This window comes from Pinus tabuliformis, chromosome 4_2 (genome assembly GCF_031772625.1).
Source record: "Pinus tabuliformis cultivar Carrire ecotype Pingquan chromosome 4_2, CPIR1, whole genome shotgun sequence".
NCBI lineage: Eukaryota > Viridiplantae > Streptophyta > Pinopsida > Pinales > Pinaceae > Pinus > Pinus tabuliformis.
Window position 1 is genome coordinate 214,377,199 of NC_142304.1, and position 18,778 is coordinate 214,395,976.

Below are 18,778 nucleotides of genomic sequence, written 5' to 3' on the forward strand. Positions count from 1 at the left end.
GGGAGTGGAGTTAGCAACAATTACCAGGGCAGAGACATGCATGTCCAGACCTTGTCTTTTCAAGGCCTCCTTTAAGGCTACCACCACATCCTTGCCAACCTATTGTCAGATAAAGTCAAGCTAGATATCAGCAAAATGCAAAGTAGAAAAAAAGTCAGCACATATTTAGACTTTGATAGGAAAAAGTGTAGAATGTCACAGTATAGGATGAAGTCAGCACTTTGTTACATCAAAAGAAAAGTTCTCGCTTTTTGTAATGCCCCATTGAGCAGCAGTATTGAGTAAATCTGATTATTTTTAAATTTCAAACAGCCAACTAGGATATACATGACAGATTTTTATTTTTAGAGTTGATATTTTAATATTTATCTATATTATGTATTTGGCCACATGACATTGTAGCATATGGGATTCACACTTCGGTACTAACATACACCTACCCAATCAGAGGCACATTCTGCGGTTCATTCTTGTTTTGCATTCATACATGACCCGCCCAATGAGGATGTGATACCTCTTAAGCACTGCTCTGATTTGATGGACCACCTTCCTAGAGTCACCCTCATCTGAGCCTAAAATGTGGGATCTCTTCGGGATGTCTCGCACTTAGTTGAGATCCTTAGGTGCCTTCTCTCCCCTAGTATCTAGCCCTTGGTTCACTTTGACCCTCAACGCACTCATTTTGGGCATTTCCTAACTTCATTGATCCAACTAGGGGCACAAAACCCCCATTGGGTCCATGATCACCTAGAATAACTCATTTTGGGTCCACAGTAGCCCAAATCAGAATGAGTAAAACCTCATTAACCTTGCCTGATCTCCTAACATAAAGTGTACTATGAGTTTCCTTGGAGGTGCCACATCTATGAATTTACTATATGCATAACAAAGTGTCAGTTTTGATCTTCAAAATTACAGCACTGTCTTACCATACCATAGCACTCAATCAACAGGCATGGTATGGTGGTTCCATACAACACGAAACCCTTAACAACTAACCTTACATTCACCTACACCTCGCAGACTTGCGGTCCTTACCTTGCCTACTATACCATTCAATTCCTCTTTGTAAAGCCTCTTCAACTCTTCTCTTGAACTCTTGATCTCTCCCAATTCCTTTGGATTACAAAACCCTAATTTGTAATTACACACTTAACTCCTTCCAACCCTTGGACAACTTGCACTTGTTATCTTTGGCATCTCTACTTGGATCTCTTGTGACTTTCAACCTTGCAAGTCTAATTGATTCATTCCAGGGCATCTTCATTAGCTTAGTTCTACTCATACTATGGATGTTTCATCCCTAGAACTTCAATGAAGACTCTATCATAACTAGGGCAAGGGAGGTATCATCCCTACCAAGGGTACTAGGGTCTCTCTACTCTACATTATTATTAATTTATCTTCACAGCAATACATCCAATATTGATTGTACATATTTACATATGTATCTTTGTTTTGGAGGTTGAGTGAAACCTCGTCTTGAAGGAAATTGGAGATCGAATCAAGCCTTCTCTTGCAAGAAATTGGAGATCGATTCAAGCATCTTCTAGGGCATGGACTAGTCTTGGAGATCTATAATAGTTCTCCTTTTTAGCTCAAAAATCATGATCACCTCAAACAATGAGATCCATATGAATTCTTTACATTTTCAAATTAGGGTTTCTAGCTCATTCACGAAATTGTCAGTTAATTATCCCTAACTAGTTGGCTCTCTCTCCTCATTTAATTTTTTGGTAAAACCTAACCTAAAACCTTAGTGAGGTGTCGTAACATCTTTAACCATAGGTTAACATTAATAAGGCCTTTAGATCCTAATTTACCTAGTGGCTTCCCCTCTCCTTTTTATTCTCACTAGTCTTACCCTATGGTTCTCGACTTAGCCCTAAAACCTAGTGGTGAGTCGTGACTCCTCTTTCCTCTTTCCCCATCCTTTATTCAATTTGCTAGTAAAGACTAACCTAAAACCTAAGTACCTAATAATCTTTCACCATATGTTAACATTAACGAGGCTTTAAGATCATAATTTACCTAGTGGCTTCCCCTATCTCTTTGATACTCTTGGGGTCTTACCCTATGGTTCTTGATTTGGCCCTAAAACCTAGTGGCAACTCCACTATCCTCTTTCCACCTCCTAGTGGTGTGTCCATGTGTGCTTGGGTGGTTTTTTTATCACTGACCTCACCTTGTGGGTGGTAGCCTAAAATTCGTTTGTTTGCTACAATTTGGCAAATCCACCTTCTCTTCTTGCTTCCCTTTCTCCACGTGTCTTGGTTGCATTGTAGTGTTCTAATCATTCCTAGGTCATTATCTATTGTACAACCCTACTTGAGAATCAAGATCACTCACAGATAGTTAGAAATAACAACCACTCCCCTGAGCTCTCTATCAAGATGTCACCCTTAGTTCTTCACACCATGTGGCTACAATTATGGAGACACTTTTGTGCCATCAATGCCTCCGTTTTCACCTCTCCAACCTTCGTTAATATATTGTTGGCACTAGTCTCCTTTGTACTTCCCTTGCTCACACTAGGTCTTCAACTAATGTATATTGCCTCCATGCTCATGCTAACCCCATGTCACCATATGACACCTCCCATGCTTGCACTATGTCCTTGACTAGTGTATGGTGCCTCCATGCTTGTATTAGCCCTAGATTAATGCATGCCACCTCCCTTGTCGTAGTATATCCCAAGCATGTGTATGTTTCTTCCTATGCTTATGGTGGTTGATTGCCAACATGTTGCCTTGCCCATGCCAACATCATACTAGTGCCACCACCTCTCTTCTCTTGCATTTTCTAGGATTGTCCTAGTATCACCACCTCCCTTTTCATTGAATCGGTCCTTTGTCCTTTCCCTAAGAGTTGGCCACACTACCCCTTCCTGGTTTAGGGAAAGCCACTGGCCTATATGATGTAGGTCCTCAACTCAATCGAACATAAACCACACTATTATCCTACCTACAAATAAGTGCAAGAATCACTCACTTGCTTTTACTACTAGCTAATGATTTTATGGTCTAGTTGTTTTGATTATCATTAGACTAAATCGTACTTTATTACATTGTAATGTCCCAAATGGGAATTTGAACAATAGATACCAGAAATAAACTTGAACAACAAAATAAACGTAAATAGACACACAACCAACAAATAATACACAAATAGATGCTGATAAAATCACTGAGCCATTTTATTAATCCAATAAAAAGAGTACATCAACATGAAGGAATAGTGGAACCTGAGCTTGCTAAGCAAGCAGAGCAAAACCTAGAAAAAAGATCTCTGACCCAACTAATGAATGGCTCTAGCAATGATGTAGATGGCTCGGTGAGACGACTGCTGGCTACGGCAAAACAACTCTCTCCAAACTCCACTGAAGCATTGTGAGATTTTTGAGTGAAATCTCCTCAAGAATATTGGGTTTTTGTCCAACACCCACTAGCACCCCTGAGGGTTTCTGTCTTGGGCAATGGGGCTACCAATGAAGTAGAGAATCGAGTTCTCAACCTCTCATACAAGAAGTAATATCAAATCCAAGATGTCCTCCAATAGCCTCCTCCTCCTCTTTTATAGATCTGATGGACCCCTCTAGAACCTCTTAATTATTATTATTTTAATCATGGAGCACTTTTCCCTCCTTTATTTCAATTAAAATATTCTTTTTAATGCGGGAAAAGGGTAAGTTGGCCACCATGTCTCCTCAGGTCACTAAAACTCACATCTAACCATCCCATCTTGTAGATCTTCTCGTTCTGATTCCAACGAGCTATTACACTAAGGTGTTTTGTCAAGTATTCCTCCCAAAATGCCACCTTAAGCATAATTAATTGATTCAGGGCCAATAATAACTCTATTTTTTTAAAGTTGTCAGAATGCATTGGAACATAAGGCAAACTGTGCAGATGTTGGAATATACCAAGTGAATGCCATCAGACCTCATAGAAACTCCTCAAAACCCCTCGAAAAGCGTCATGGGCTCGCTGATGACATCAACCTGTAATTGTAACCTATCTGCCCCTAACTCAAAAAGTCCATCCTAACCATGTCATAAGTAACACCATAAAAAGCAGTGGTCCACGAGGGCGCTCCCCCACGCTCCGGGGACGGGGAAACTCCTAGGGAAACATCTCCCCCACGTCCCCTTTTTGGGGAAACTCGGGGAAACTCTGGGGGGATGTTTTTATTGCAACGAAACGCGACTACTTTGTAGGGGGGACGGAGAGACGCCGAGGGGATGCAACGGGGACATCGGGGGGACGAGGGGACGCCGAGGGGACGCAGGGGGGACATCAGGGGGACATATGCGCCCCCCCATTTTTTTATCTAACAATTTTTTTAAAACATTAAAAATTAAAAAAAAAATACAAATTTAAATATAATAAAAAATTTAAAATAAATAAAATAAAGAAACAAAAAATGAAACTATATTAAAACTTAAAATTGGTCAAAACTTGATTTTTTTTAAATAAATAAATTAATTATATTATATTAAAATTTAAAATTTAAAAAAATAACAAAAAATATATATATTAAAACTTAAAACTTAATATTTATTAATATTATTTAGTACTTTTTGAGAAATTTACTAGTATTTCATTGCTCAATGCTTTCTATGTTTACTTTTAGTTTAGTATTCTATGGCTATTTTAGACTTCAACATAATGTCATTGTCATTGTCATATGATGAATTTACTTTTTATCGTTTTTGAAAATTTGATGTGCATTGCATAATTTCAATTGTCAAATGATGAATTTATTAATTTAATTTAGATGTACCTTGCATCATGCCAAATGATGAATTTAGATAGAACATTGCATAATGTCAAATGATGGATTCAATCTAGTAATTTACTTTTAGATTTACAATGCAAAAATGTCAAATGATCATTGATAATTCATAAGTGATAACAGTCTGATATGTAATGATGATCATATTTTGTCTTTAGATGTACATTTCATAATTATTAAGTTTTTCTATTTAGTTATTGACATATTTTTGGGATTTTATTTTTTTATTTTTATATATTAAATTTTTAATAATATATAATTTTATAATTTCTATGACTTTGATGTCCCCATGTTTCCCCGAAAATTCCCTAAATTTTGGGGTTGCTTATATACGTCCCCCTTGTGCGTATCCCCGCTCCCGCGTTTACCCGTCCCGGAAACTCGATGGAACATTGAGAAAAAGGAACACTACATACTTGTTCTACCTATTATTTCACTAACATGATAAGTTTAACTTGTTTATTTCTAAATCTCATGGTTTAGCTATTGTATCAATTACATGATAACTAAATTCATAGCTTATTATCTAATCTTATCATTTATATTTCATAGTTCAATGGTCATCTTTCTTACATATTAGTTAAGCTTGCTTGCTCCCCTAGCCCAGTGTTCTTGCTTGTCATGCATCTCTTGCTTATTTTCCTTTTATTTTTATTTTTATCTACCTTTTGCATGATATCATAATGATCCAAAAATCTTCACAGTTGAGAAGAGCAACGATAAAGTCTCAATTTGACTTTGCCTTGGTCAAATTGAGAAAATTCAAATTTCCACATCAGCAAACAACTTGGAGGTAGTTAACTAAGGTGACATCGCTCTTGTCACTCAATTAGCTCAATAAATTCGAGTTAGAGGGCTTGGAGTTCAGTTATGCATGTGTTATTACTAATTTGTAGCAATCCAGTTCAGTTATTTCCAATTGTATTCAGTTAAACTAGTTCTAACTGATGATATAACTATTTGGAGGTCAGTTGTGCAATGGGATATCAGTCTAACTCAGTGATCATCCAATTAACTGATCAATCAGCCAAAAAAAGCTCATGCATGCAAGGAATTTGAATTGCTCAACTATGGTGGAGATTCCAAGGCAGTGTAACATCAATCGTAGACTAGTTTTGAGTGTACAGGTATTGCATGCAATCAGTAACCAATCCTTGGGAATTGCGTAATCAATTGGAAGAAAATTCCTAAAAAATAGGGGCATAATTCCTCGAGATTTGTGCAAGGAATAGGAGCTTAGGTGGAGGCAGAAATTGACTTAAGTCTGGGTCAAAGCTTCTCACTGAGCAGAGAGATAGGTTATTCACTTCCAGGTTGAGCTCAGAGCAAGCAATTTTAATACATTTTTTATTCATCTTATTAATGCAAGTAGGGTTAAGGGGCTTTTACGAGTTGGTTTCCCCTAGATAAATTTGTATACTTGTGTATGTGATTGATGCATGTTTGCGAATGTTGTTCTAAATTGTGAATTAATTTCCACAGAGCAGTAGAGTAGAATTGTGTCACTTGATTTAATTAAATTTATTGAGCAGTTGCAATTCTATCACCATATTTCTACATTGACCTCCTTGGAGCTAACGCCACCAGATCTTGACTCCCAGAACTGTAGCTAATGTTGAAGGATCCCTTAGCCCCATAACTCCTTCAGTTTGGGTCAGCAGATCATATCCTGTTAGGTCCCCATATTGTTATTAGTACAATGCCCTTATTATATTGTTGTGCCCATTTAGTCCCCATATTGTTATTATTATGCCCCATAGAAGCCCACTATTGTTATTATTGTGCCCTTACATTATTATTATTATGTCGGCTCTGATTATATTATGACCCCTTAGACTCCTATATATAGAAAGGAGGTCTTGTCATTTGTATCAGCTAAGAATTGTTCATTTGTGTAATGTAAAGGAGGTTGCTCCCTTGAAAAGGCTTATTTCTATGGCGTTGATCTATCTTTTCTATCTTTTTGTGAGCTGGCTTCATAACGTTTGGTATCAAAGCTTTGGATTCTAGGGTTTCGCTACTCCAAACAGGTCATCGTGGCATTTTCGCCATAACTATTTTTCTGTGATGTTTCAGAAGCTAAAAAAAAACCCATTTGAGACGAAATCTCGCTAAACCTCAGGTCTGAATTTCAGATCTTATCTCGCTATATTTTAGGATATATGATCTGAGGAAGTTAGAGTTTTTGCAAGCTCCAGAATTTCATCTAAAACAGGGCATCGTGGAATTTTCGTTATCACTGTTTCGCTACGAAGTTTCAAAACCTAAACAAAAAACCCATTTTATTTTCTAATGTATGATCTGAGGAATGTAGGGTTTTTGCAGACTTCCGAATTACATCCTAAACAGGTGACTTGGGAAAATCGTCATAACTTTCTCTCTGAGTATCAGATTGAAATTTTGTAAGAAGTTACAGAAAGAGGACGAACTGTGTTTTGTTTGGGTATAATGTTCAGAACCTAAGGTTGAAATAGTGACACATGGCACGTCATACAATTTCACTCTACTGAACTAGTCTATAATTAGGTCATCGAGGGAGATTGGGAATAAATCTTTCTTAAGGAATCCAATTGCGATCAGACTTGCGGAGTTAGAAATAGGACACAGAGGGCTACTACAAACCAAAATTTCAGAACTTAAAGATCTGAAAGTATAGAGTTACAGTCATTTCAAGATCGAGCTCCTAAAATCAAGAAAAAGTGAGATGAAGAAGTTTGATGGCAAGGATCAGGTAAATTGGATACTACAGATGAAGAAATATTTTGATATACATGGTGTACCACTGTTACAAAAGGTACGTATTACATCAAATTATTTAGAACTAAATCAATTTTTATCGTATAAAGGGCTTTGTTCTCGTAAACCACTTGTCACGTGGTCAATTTTCACAGAGAAAATGATAGCACATTATGAAGATACAAAGAGAAACACCTTCTTTAGCCAATTGATAAATCTCAAACAAAAGGGTTCAATCGCAAAGCACATTGAGGACTTCCAAAAATTGAATATAAGGGTAAATGATATTCCAAAGAAGAAAATGGTCAATGTCTTCATAGGGACTTTAAAGGATAACATTCAACACGAGCTTCGTCTTTGGGAACCTAATTCATTGGAGAAGGCATTCAGGTGGGTAAGAAAAATTGAAAGCGAAATTATGGAAACAAGGAATCCCACCACTCATGACTATAATTATGGAAGTGTTTTTCCTCCTAGCCTTCCACAAACTACAAGGTTTACACCACAACAATTGGAAGAAAAAAGAGGAAAGGGCTTTGTTACAATTGTGATAGAAAATACACTAAAGGTCATAAGTGTGTTGAGAAGAAATTATTTTACATAGATTATGAAGAGGAGGAAGAAAATGAACAAGAAATATCAAAAGAAGAGGATATACACTAAAAACCAACCCCGGAGAAAGAAGAAATGAATCCAACCATATCTTGTAATGCATTGGAAGAAATTACCACTCCTCAAACTCTCAAGATAGAAGGACATATCAAGAAGAAAAAGATTCAAACAATATTACCAAAACTCGACAAGGAAGGAAAAATCATATTGGAACGTGGAGCAGTCATAGAAACAAGAACTAGACAACTACGAAATCGATCAATTTCAGAGTATCTCATCAAGTGGAAGAACTTACCCGCTGAAGATTCCACATGGGAGGACAAGAATTTTATACAAAAGCATCAAGAACTACTCAAGCGTTGAGGACAACACTTTTTGAAGGAGAGGGGCATGTTAGGTCCCTATACTACTAGTGTAGCCCCTTATTGTTATTAGTACAATGCCCTTATTATATTGTTGTGCCCATGTAGTCCCCATATTGTTATTATTATGCCCCATAGAAGCCCACTATTGTTATTATTGTGCCCTTACATTATTATTGTTATGTCGGCTCTGATTATATTATGACCCCTTAGACTCCTATATATAGAAAGGAGGTCTTGTCATTTGTATCATCTAAGAATTGTCCATTTGTGTAATGTAAAGGAGGCTGCCCCCTCGAAGAGGCTTATTTCTAAGGCGTTGATCTATCTTTTCTATCTTTTTGTGAGTTGGTTTCATAACATATCCCAAGCTACAAGCACCCATTTTTGTTCCAATTTTGTTCCTCCCCATAGGAAAGCTTGTTGAAAGCTCTTGAAGATTTAAGGATGGAGAAGGGAGCCATCAGAGCAGAGCATAAATGTATGGGCAAAGACTATAGAACCAACTTTAGGATGACTAATCTTCCTGCCAATTTTAGTGATCGGAAGGTCCAACTGGTTAACTTATTGTTGAATTTGCTAATAAGATCCTCCCATAAACTAAGTTTGAGGAAACTATACACAAGCAGTGCTCCTAGGTATTTTGTTGGCAAATTGTTAATTTGAATACATTGTAATATGTTTCTACACAACCAAAGGTGTATTAAAGAAAAAAATCTGAGATTTAGCTCTATTTATTTCCATACCTGAGGCAAGAGAGTTCTCCAAGATTTGAGAAAATCCTTTGGTTTCTTGAATAGTTGGAACGCCCATACCCAAGGTATCATCCACAAATTATTGGTGCGATAGAGGGAGATCATCACCAAATAGACACAGTCCTTTGATTTTTTCTCCTCAATTGCCACTTTGAATGCCCAACCGAGACCCTCCATTGCTATAATAAAGAGAAAAGGTGACATCTAATCTCCTTGCCAAATACCATGACAGGCGGAAAAGGGCGCAATAGGCGATCCATTTAGCATAGTAGAGAAGGCTAAAGAGATAAGGCTCTTGATCCAACTAATCTGGTTAGGGTCAAAGACAAAGGCACAGAGAATGTTGAAGAGATAGCTCCAATTGAGTTTATCAAATGCCTTAGAGAGATCAAGTTTTAGAAGCATGCCAGGTTTCTTGGAGGATTTTAAAGAGTGAATGGTTTCATGTGCAATCATTATACCATCTAGAATTTGACACCCCTCCACATACCCAATTTGTTTCGTTGAAATGAGCTGAGGCAGGACGGGTTTGAGGCAATTGGCTATTATTTTGGTGATCACTTACATTACACAGAGAAATGGGAAAAAAGTCACGAGGGTCCTCAACTTTGTCCTTTTTGGGAACTAAAGAGAAGAAGGTAATGTTAAGAGCTTTCAAGATGGTTTTTGATCTCGTTGATTCCCCCACTGCTTGCTAGATATCATATCTGATTGTTGACCAGCAGGCCTGAAAGAAAATCAGTAGTGAAGCCATCAGTTCCAGGGGCCTTGTTTCAGGTATTGATCTTACTACCTCTTTCACTTCTTTGATAGAGATCTCCCTAAAGAGAACCTCGTTTTGTTCTTTGGTAACCACAAGCAGAATGCGCTGAACTATTTTGTGTATAGCCTCCAAGCAATTTGGCTTAGGGCTAGATAGTAGCTCTTTATAATATTGAACCAACACATTACCCATGTCCTCATGATCCTGAAACTTGACACTTGCCTCATTTTTTTAAGGAAGAAATATAATTGTGGTGTTGATACTGAAGCATGGAATTGTGTAAGAAAGGAGTGTTTTGCTCTCCTTCCTTTAGCCATCTAATTCTAGGTTATCATTGCCAAAGTGTTTCTTCTTGGTTCCTTCTTTCCTCAAGTAGAGTGAGAGTACGTGCTTCCTCCTTTATGAGGTCCTTTAATCTTCCTTGCTAAATGGCTTCCCGTTGGATGCACTCCATTTGAGCTTCCAGGTTTTGTTTGTCCTAAGAAATGTTCTCAATTTTTTCCTTATTCCAAGCTTTGTGTTCATATTTAATGTGCTTCAACGTCCTTTGTAGGCAGGACATGGCCGATCCTTCCAAGTTAGCTAGTTCATCCCACCAATCCTTGATGATGGATTGGAAGTTCAGAAGTTGGAACCAAAACGCTCCAAGTGAAAAGGCCTAATTTTGGGGCACAACTTGATTTCAATGTCAAATTTGATCTATTAGTGAGTTGAGCCATGTCTAGGGAGGATGGAAGCCTCCATGAAAATGTCCCTAGACATGATATTTTCAAAGATGAGATACCTATCCAGCTTTGAAGCTATTTGCTGGGAGCCACCTCTATGGTTGTTCCAAGTATAAGCGTCGTTGAAGGTGATGAGTTCAACCAAATGAGAAGAAGCCATGACATCTTGGAAGAGGTTGGATTCTGCTTCCAACTTTCTAACACCACCCTTTTTCTCTTCTAAGGATTTTATCAAATTGAAATCCCCCCCAGGATCCAAGATGTCGAGGAGATGAGAGGACTAAGTTGATTGATGGAGTTAAGAAAAAGTCGTTGTCACTAGGCAGTGGTGAAGGGTCATAGATGTTTGAAAGAAAACAAGTTTTTTGGTCGACGTTTCGAACCAACTAATGTGGATCATCTTCAAGACAAAGATGAACCACAAAAGCTTGAAATCAGAGAAAACAAGATTCTAAGGATCTTATGACCTGAAATCGTATAGTGAAAAATCTAGAAAGAGCAAAGATGTTAAGGATGTATACCTCTTGAGAGTTCCAGATGATAGTGAGACCTTCAAATTGACCATGGGCGTCAAGAGCTATTGATTGGCATCCTCGACCCCATTTGTCTATTAACTTGCATACAACTTCACATGAAGTTTTAGTTTCATAAATCATCAAGAAGGTTGGATGTTCCGTGAGCCACTTGTCTTTGAGAAGCCTTTGCTTGCCCTTGCAATTAAGGCCTCTAATATTCCAGAAGATTATCTTCATGGGGGAGATGAGTTGGTGGAGTGATAAACCTCTAAGATCAACTTTATTCTACTTGAGTTGACAAGAATGTCGCTTCATTCTTCCAGAATTTGTTGAATGCTCTTATGGCCTGTTTTCTTTTCATGCTTGTGCTACTTTGTAGTCTCCTTGATAGGTTGGACATTGTTAATTTTAGGTATGTTGTATGCTTTAGAGAAATTTATTTCAATTTTCACAGTTTGCTCAATATCTTTCCCAGATTAGCAATCACATCAGCATTATAGTAAATTGCAGATAGAACATAAACATAGATCGCAAAAGACAAGCCAAGACAAGAGGACACAAGATGTGGCGCTAGCCAGGGGCAAACCCCAATGTGGAGAAACCCTTGATCAATTCTTCTTATATGTTCTTCAATAGTTCAGCAGAAAGAGAGAGAGAGATAGTACATTTACAATAGAAGTCAACACTTTGACTTATCTTAAATAAGAGCATAGATCATCTGTAAGTAGATGATACATGAGGCAGTTGAACTGAGTTGAAGACATGCTGCTTCAACTGATTCTCCCAGGTGATCCCATCACCATGCTGCACCTATCATTGTGTTGCTCCTCATCATCATGTTGCACCCATCATCACTATGTTGTATCTCATCATGCTTCATCAATCATGACTGTACGCATCACTGTACTGCATTCATCAATCATTCTGTTGCATGTGCCATTGTTGCACTATGTTTGCCATATTGTCCCATGTGCTTGTTGCACCATGCTTGCCACCATTGGCTTACTGCACCTTGCTTAACATATTGATGTTCCATTGTTAGCATACCTTTGCTGCTATGCCATTGCATCATGTCATTGCTGCTATTAGCATGCCTTTGCTGTTGTCCAATTGCACATGTCATTGTTGTTGTTAGCATGCCTTTGTTGTTGTCCCATTGCACATGTCATTGTTGTTGTTAGCATGCCTTTGATGTTGTCCCATTGCACATGTCATTGTTGCTGTCAACATGCCTTTGTTGTTGTCCCATCGCACATGTCATTGCTGTTGTTAGCATGCCTTTGTTGTTGTCCCATTGCACGTCATTATTGCTATCAGCGTGCCTTTGTTTCCATTCTATTGCACATGTCATTGTTGTTGTCAACATGCATTTGTTGTTGTCCCATGCCATCATTGTAACATTGCTCACAAACTGCATCATCATGTTATTTAGATGATTTTCTATTTGCTGCATTGGTGGGCAGCCTTAGGCCATCAACAGTCCTATCTATTGACATGCTGCTCCAACTCTGTTTGTTAGAGCACACTACTGTATCCTCCATGTTATCCCACAATCAATCGCATAAGGACTACGGCTAGCTTCATGAATAGCAGTGAGAGTGAGATTAGATACTTAGTGACTGCAACTAGGGATCTTTAGAACAACAGCATAGGACCTGTGTTTAGGCCTCTCCATATAGTGCATTTGTTGCCCTTTCTTGCACCTAGGACACCTCTACGCAGCGCTAAAACAGTCTGCCCTACCTCGGCCTCCCTTACAACAATTCGGCCCTCCAAAATACCCATGACTTGCTGCGACTAAGACCTTTTGTTTGATTGCAGTTAGGGCATCCTATAGACAGCTTAGGATCACCCTTGGGACAACGTATAAATCTCTTCCTTGACTGTGGTTAGATTTCATTAAGGCAGCATATAGGTGTTTGCAATTAGGGCTCTTTCTTTCACTGCGTCTAGGGTTAGATCTCCCCTCAAGGACTGCGGCTAGGGCTTGTTAAGGCCTCCTCCATAGCTGCGTTAAACTTCTTCCATGACAAAGGTAAGGGCTCCTTTAGGTCAATGTATAGATCCCTTCCATAGCTTCGTTGGCCTGTATTCTTTGCTGCAGCTACAGCAGCCTCCTTTCCTCCAACATCTAGGGCTTTCTCTCCTAGATTTCTCTTCCACTAAAACCCAAAGCGAGTGGAAAGAAATCAAGAGAGAAGTGTGTGTGAAATGACTCTTAAGTCATCTCCTTTTATACTAAAACGTTGAGCACATGTGGGTGTTATTTAGTTGTTGGCCGACCTTGACGAATTGTCTTATAACACAAATAAATTCATAACTCCATGAATACTTATCGGAATCAAATGATCTTTAAATCAATCCTACACCTCTCGATGAGAGGGATCCAAGAAAAATATCAGCTGCCATAAATAAGATGACCCACATGGAGTTTGGCCCTAGTTGCCAATTTTAACACTCCCTCTCACCTAGGGATAACTCCATCTGCCAGACTATACTATCTTTGTCATCAGTGCCATGCACTGCACTGCTCTGCTCTGCTCTGCTCTACTGAACCATGAAGAAGAAGAATTGATCGAGAATGTCTCATACAATTCTCTACTGACCCAATGTCAATTCAATATGAAGAGAGTGTGTCATACCACTCTTACTTATCCCAGATCAGTTCCAAGAGAGTGATTTATGTCACTCTTACTGACCCGAAGTCAGTTCCAATTGATCCCAAATCAATATCAAAAGAGTGTCTCAAACCACTCATACTGATCCCAGATCAATGGAGGTCATCCTAGCATAGGGAGTACGGTAGATACAACGATGCCTCCATCGATAATACTACTATGGTCCCTAACCCCATTTCCCTTCTCATTGGCCAGATGAGAGGTACTTCCCATGAGTCCCAAACTGCATGGGTAGGATGCTTCGACAGGAGAACCACTCATCTTGTCCATAAGTCGCTGCGGGGTATCACAGGGGAAGGTTGAACCATTCACCCTGTACACAACGCACCATTAAGGGAGGGTGAGTCGCCCTATGGTCACTTTTTGCTCCAAGAAGTACCCCAAGCCCCCCGGAGCTCCCAGAGCTCAATGTATGCATCATACAAGACCCTCATAAGAAGGTCTCTCAATGACTCCAAGTCGTTCTCGGAAAGTCACAAATTTGACCTTTCCTCGGGGCTTTGACAGAATGTCTACGACATGCACATCAGTCCCAATGCAATGGAGCCTTCTCGCTCATCAATGTGCCATATCCCAAATAGGGTAGTATCTGATGTCTATAGGCTGGAGCGATCATAGAATACAGGATTCCTCAATAATTGAATCCTCCTCTGGTTGACACAGAAGATCACGGTGGTATCCATCATGTGTCAAATAGCTCACTGAAGAGCTTCCGCAACCAGGCAACTTCACACAAGGTCATACTCGTAGCTATGTATTCGATCTCAGCGATGCTTATAGCAACCGACTTCTGCCTCCTGCTCATCCAGGATATCGAAGTAGAACCCAAAGAGAACCAACACCCAAAAGTGCTCTTGCGATCCTCCACACTTCCTGCCCAGTCAGCATTCGAATAATCATGCAGCTTTACATTTCCGGCAATGTATCTCAATCCATGAGAGATTATGCCCCGAAGATATCTCAAAAAATTCTTGGCACCAATCCAATGAGGCTCAACCAAAATATGAGCCCAACATGCTAACTGCAAAACATATATCCAGACAGGGGTTCACCAAGAACATCAATGCTAGTATGAGTTTGTGAAACTCAGAGCATCTCCCAAAACAAGTCTGGTATCCTTACCACATAAATTCTGAAAGTTAGCATCCATCGAGGTAGCTGCAGGTTTGCAGTTCACCATTTCAAATCCGAAAACCAACTCCCTCTTACTTTTGCAAATGAGAGGGCCTGCACCTATCATAAAGAGGTCGTCCTCAAAAGCTGCCGGTATGAGAGGTCTATCATCCACAGCCTTCAAGCAATGGTTTGGACCGACTTCACTCCTAGTGGATCTCAGCTTCATCAGACAGCTATCAATCCTCTCATACTAATCTTGGCAGTTTTTCTTCAAGCCATAGAGGGCTTTCTTCCACCTGCATACATGAGATTCCTGGTCATGAATCTCAAACCCCTCGGGTTGTTCCAAACCTGTGGACCCACTACATGAGGGGAATGGTCCCCTTCCAGGATTTTCCTTCGATACATCTCAGAGATGTACATTCATGCTCTTCTTGAATTCAGGCATCCTTGTCACCATCTCACTCACATCGGGTAGGGCCCCATAATAAGTAGACCTCTGGTGCTATAGATGAGATGTGTCAACTGACATGGTCCCCAATGAACCATCCTGCAACTTGATACAAATTGCCAACCCTAAACCCATGAGTAAAAGCAGCTTTGAAAATTTCATTTTCAAACACGTACCTTTCCATCAATGAATGCCACCCAGAAACCTTTGATTTCCATTGTCGGAATGGACACCAGGTTCTTCTGGCAATCAGGTACATAAAAGAGATTCTTGTAAATGAATCGAGTTACCCTCATTCAATTGAGGGTTAAGATTCCCTACACCCTTTTTGGGATAGGTGGCAAGTATAATCCCAAGATTGTTTCCATCTCTACCAAATTAGAGAGAGCACCCTTCTATCCGATGAAGTGCCTTGAAGCACTACAATCAATAAGCCAGATTCCCAAAGTGTCTGAAGGAGAGGGCCAATACAAGATAATGCTTATTTATCTTATCAAAAACAACATTTGAATATTCATATCTGGGGTTCCTTGCTTTCTTGAAGAGTCGGCTATTTCCTTGATGACCTGCATTACCTGTCATTCCTTCGATCATTGAAGATGTCCCAGGAATGATTGTTATCAAGTGATGTGTCCCTACCATTCAGATACTCCTTCGCATAATGGCCGAACTTATTCCAAACAAGGCATCTGCCTTTCCTTCCACCCTTAGATCCAATGAAGTGCCTTGAAGTGATCTTTAGGAAGGCCATCAGATGCTTTTGTTGCGCCACTCGGATAATATCTTTGCTTCGTCTTCACCCTTCGTGAATTTGAAGAGGAATGAGGGATCCATTGATCCTTCTGTCATTTCCCAACTATCTTCACTGATTTCTCTTTCACTCTTGCTTGGGCTTTGTCTTCACCTCACCTCTGATACCATGTTAATTTTAGGTATGTTCTATGCTTTAGAGCAATTTATTTCAATTTTCACAGTTAGCTCAATATCTTTCCCAGATTAGCAATCACATCAACATTAAAGTAAATTGCAGATAGAACATAAACATAGATCGCAGAAGACAAGCAAGGACAAACCCCAATGTGGGGAACCCTTGATCAATTCTTCTTATATGTTCTTCAATAGTTCAGCAAAGAGAGAGAGAGATAGTACATTTACAATAGAAGTCAACACTTTGACTTATCTTAAATAAGAGCATAGATCATCTGTAAGTAGATGATACATGAGGTAGTTGAACTCAGTTGAAGACATGCTGCTTCAACTGATTCTCCCAAGTGACTCCATCACCATGTTGCACTTATCATTGTGCTGCTCTTCATCATTATGTTGCACCTCATTGTGTTGCACCATGTTGCACACATCATCACTATGTTGCATCTCATCATGCTTCATCAATCATGACTGTACCCATCACTGTACTGCATCATGTACCATCATGTGCCATTGCCGCACTATGTTTGCCATATTGTCCCATGTGCTTGCTGCACCATGCTTGCCACCATGTGCTTACTACACCTTGCTTAACATACTAATGTTCCATTGTTAGCATGCCTTCACTGTTGTCCCATTGCACCATGTCATTGCTGTTGTTAGCATGCTTTTGCTGCTGTCCCATTGCACATGTCATTGCTGTTGTTAGCATGCCTTTGTTGCTGTCCCATTGCACATGTCATTGCTGCTGCCAGCATGCCTTTGCTGCTGTCCCATTGCACATGTCATTGATGTTGTCAGCATGCCTTTGCTGCTGTCCCATTGCACATGTCATTGCTGCTGTCAGCATGCCTTTGCTGTTGTCCCATTGCACATGTCATTGTTGCTGTCAGCATGCCTTTGCTGCTATCCCATGCCATCATTGTAACATTGCTCATAAACTGCATCATCATGTTATTTAGATGATTTTCTATTTGCTGCATTGGTGGGCAGCCTTTAGGTGAGGCCATCAACAGTCCTACATATTGGCATGCTGCTCCAACTCTGTTTGTTAGAGCACACTGCTGTATCCTCTAAGTTATCCCACAGTGAACGGCATAAGGACTGCAACCAGCTTCATGACCAGCAGTTAGGGTGAGATTAGATACGTATTGACTGCGGCTAGGGATCTTTAGAACAGCAGCATAGGACCTGTGTTTAGGCCTCTCCATATAGCATCATACGCTTCCCTTTCTTGCACCCAAGACATCTCTACGCAGCCCTAAAACAGTTTGCCCTACCTCAGCCTCCCTTACAGCAATTCGGCCCACCAAAAGACCCATGACTTGCTGCGGCTAAGACCTTTTGTTTGACTGCGGTTAGGGCATCCTATAGACAGCTTAGGATCACCCTTGGGACAGCGTATAAATCTCTTCCTTGACTGCGGTTAGATTTCATTAGGGCAGCGTATACGTGTCTGCAATTAGGGCACTTTTGTTCACTGTGTCTAGGGTTAGATCTCCCCCTAGGACTGCGGCTAGGGCTTGTTAAGGCCTCCTCCATAGCTGCGTTAAAATTCTTCCATGACAAAGGTAAGGGCTCCTTTAGGTCAACGTATATATCCCTTCCATAGCTTCGTTGGCCTGTCTTCTTTGCTGCGGCTAGGGCAGCCTCCTTTCCTCCAACGTCTAGGGTTTCCTCTCCTAGATTTCTCTTCCACTAAAACCCAAAGCGAATGGAGAGAAATCAAGAGAGAAGTGTGTGTGAAATGACTCTCATGTAATCTCCTTTTATACTAAAATGTTGAGCACATGTGGGTGTTATTTAGTTGTTGGCCGACCTTGACGAATTACCTTATAACACAAATAAATCCATAACTCCATGAATACTTATCGGAATCGGATGATCTTTAGATCAATCCTACACCTCTCGATGAGAGGGATCCAAGAAAAACATCAGCTGCCATAAATAAGATGACCCACATGGAGTTTGGCCCTAGTTGCCAATTTTAACAGACATGAACCCCGAAAGGATTGGCACTAGTTTGTCCTAGTGACATTTTTTGGGTTTGATGCCTTGATTTGAAAATGGCTCTGCTTAGTATTTTGACTTGATGCTTCGGGAATGAGTTTGGGTCTTTATCCTTCCATGTCTTAGCAATGTTTAGGAGGTTGAGAGTGTCCAAATCCATCTCTTTTATGCCCCCATTATTGTGTGGCAACTTATAATCTTTCTCTAAGCGTTTTTGAGGATCTGTAATCGAGGCTTGTGAGGAGGTAACAGGAGGAACCTCAGAGGATTCTTTGGGGTCGTTGGTATCAGGCATATCTATCTCTAGGAAGGAGGGGCTCAGAGGAGCAGTTGG

The 18,778-nt window shown here is 39.9% G+C and overlaps 1 protein-coding gene across 1 annotated transcript in view; it reads right to left on the reverse strand.

The window, feature by feature from the left end:
- Positions 1–18,778, reverse strand: part of LOC149168864 (hexokinase-2-like) — a 118,508-nt gene that overhangs the window by 64,880 nt on the left and 34,850 nt on the right. The window contains exon 4 of the mRNA XM_089428454.1: positions 25–99. Within this exon, the coding sequence (XP_089284580.1) occupies positions 25–99 (75 nt within the window). The remainder of the gene's footprint in view (positions 1–24; positions 100–18,778) is intronic.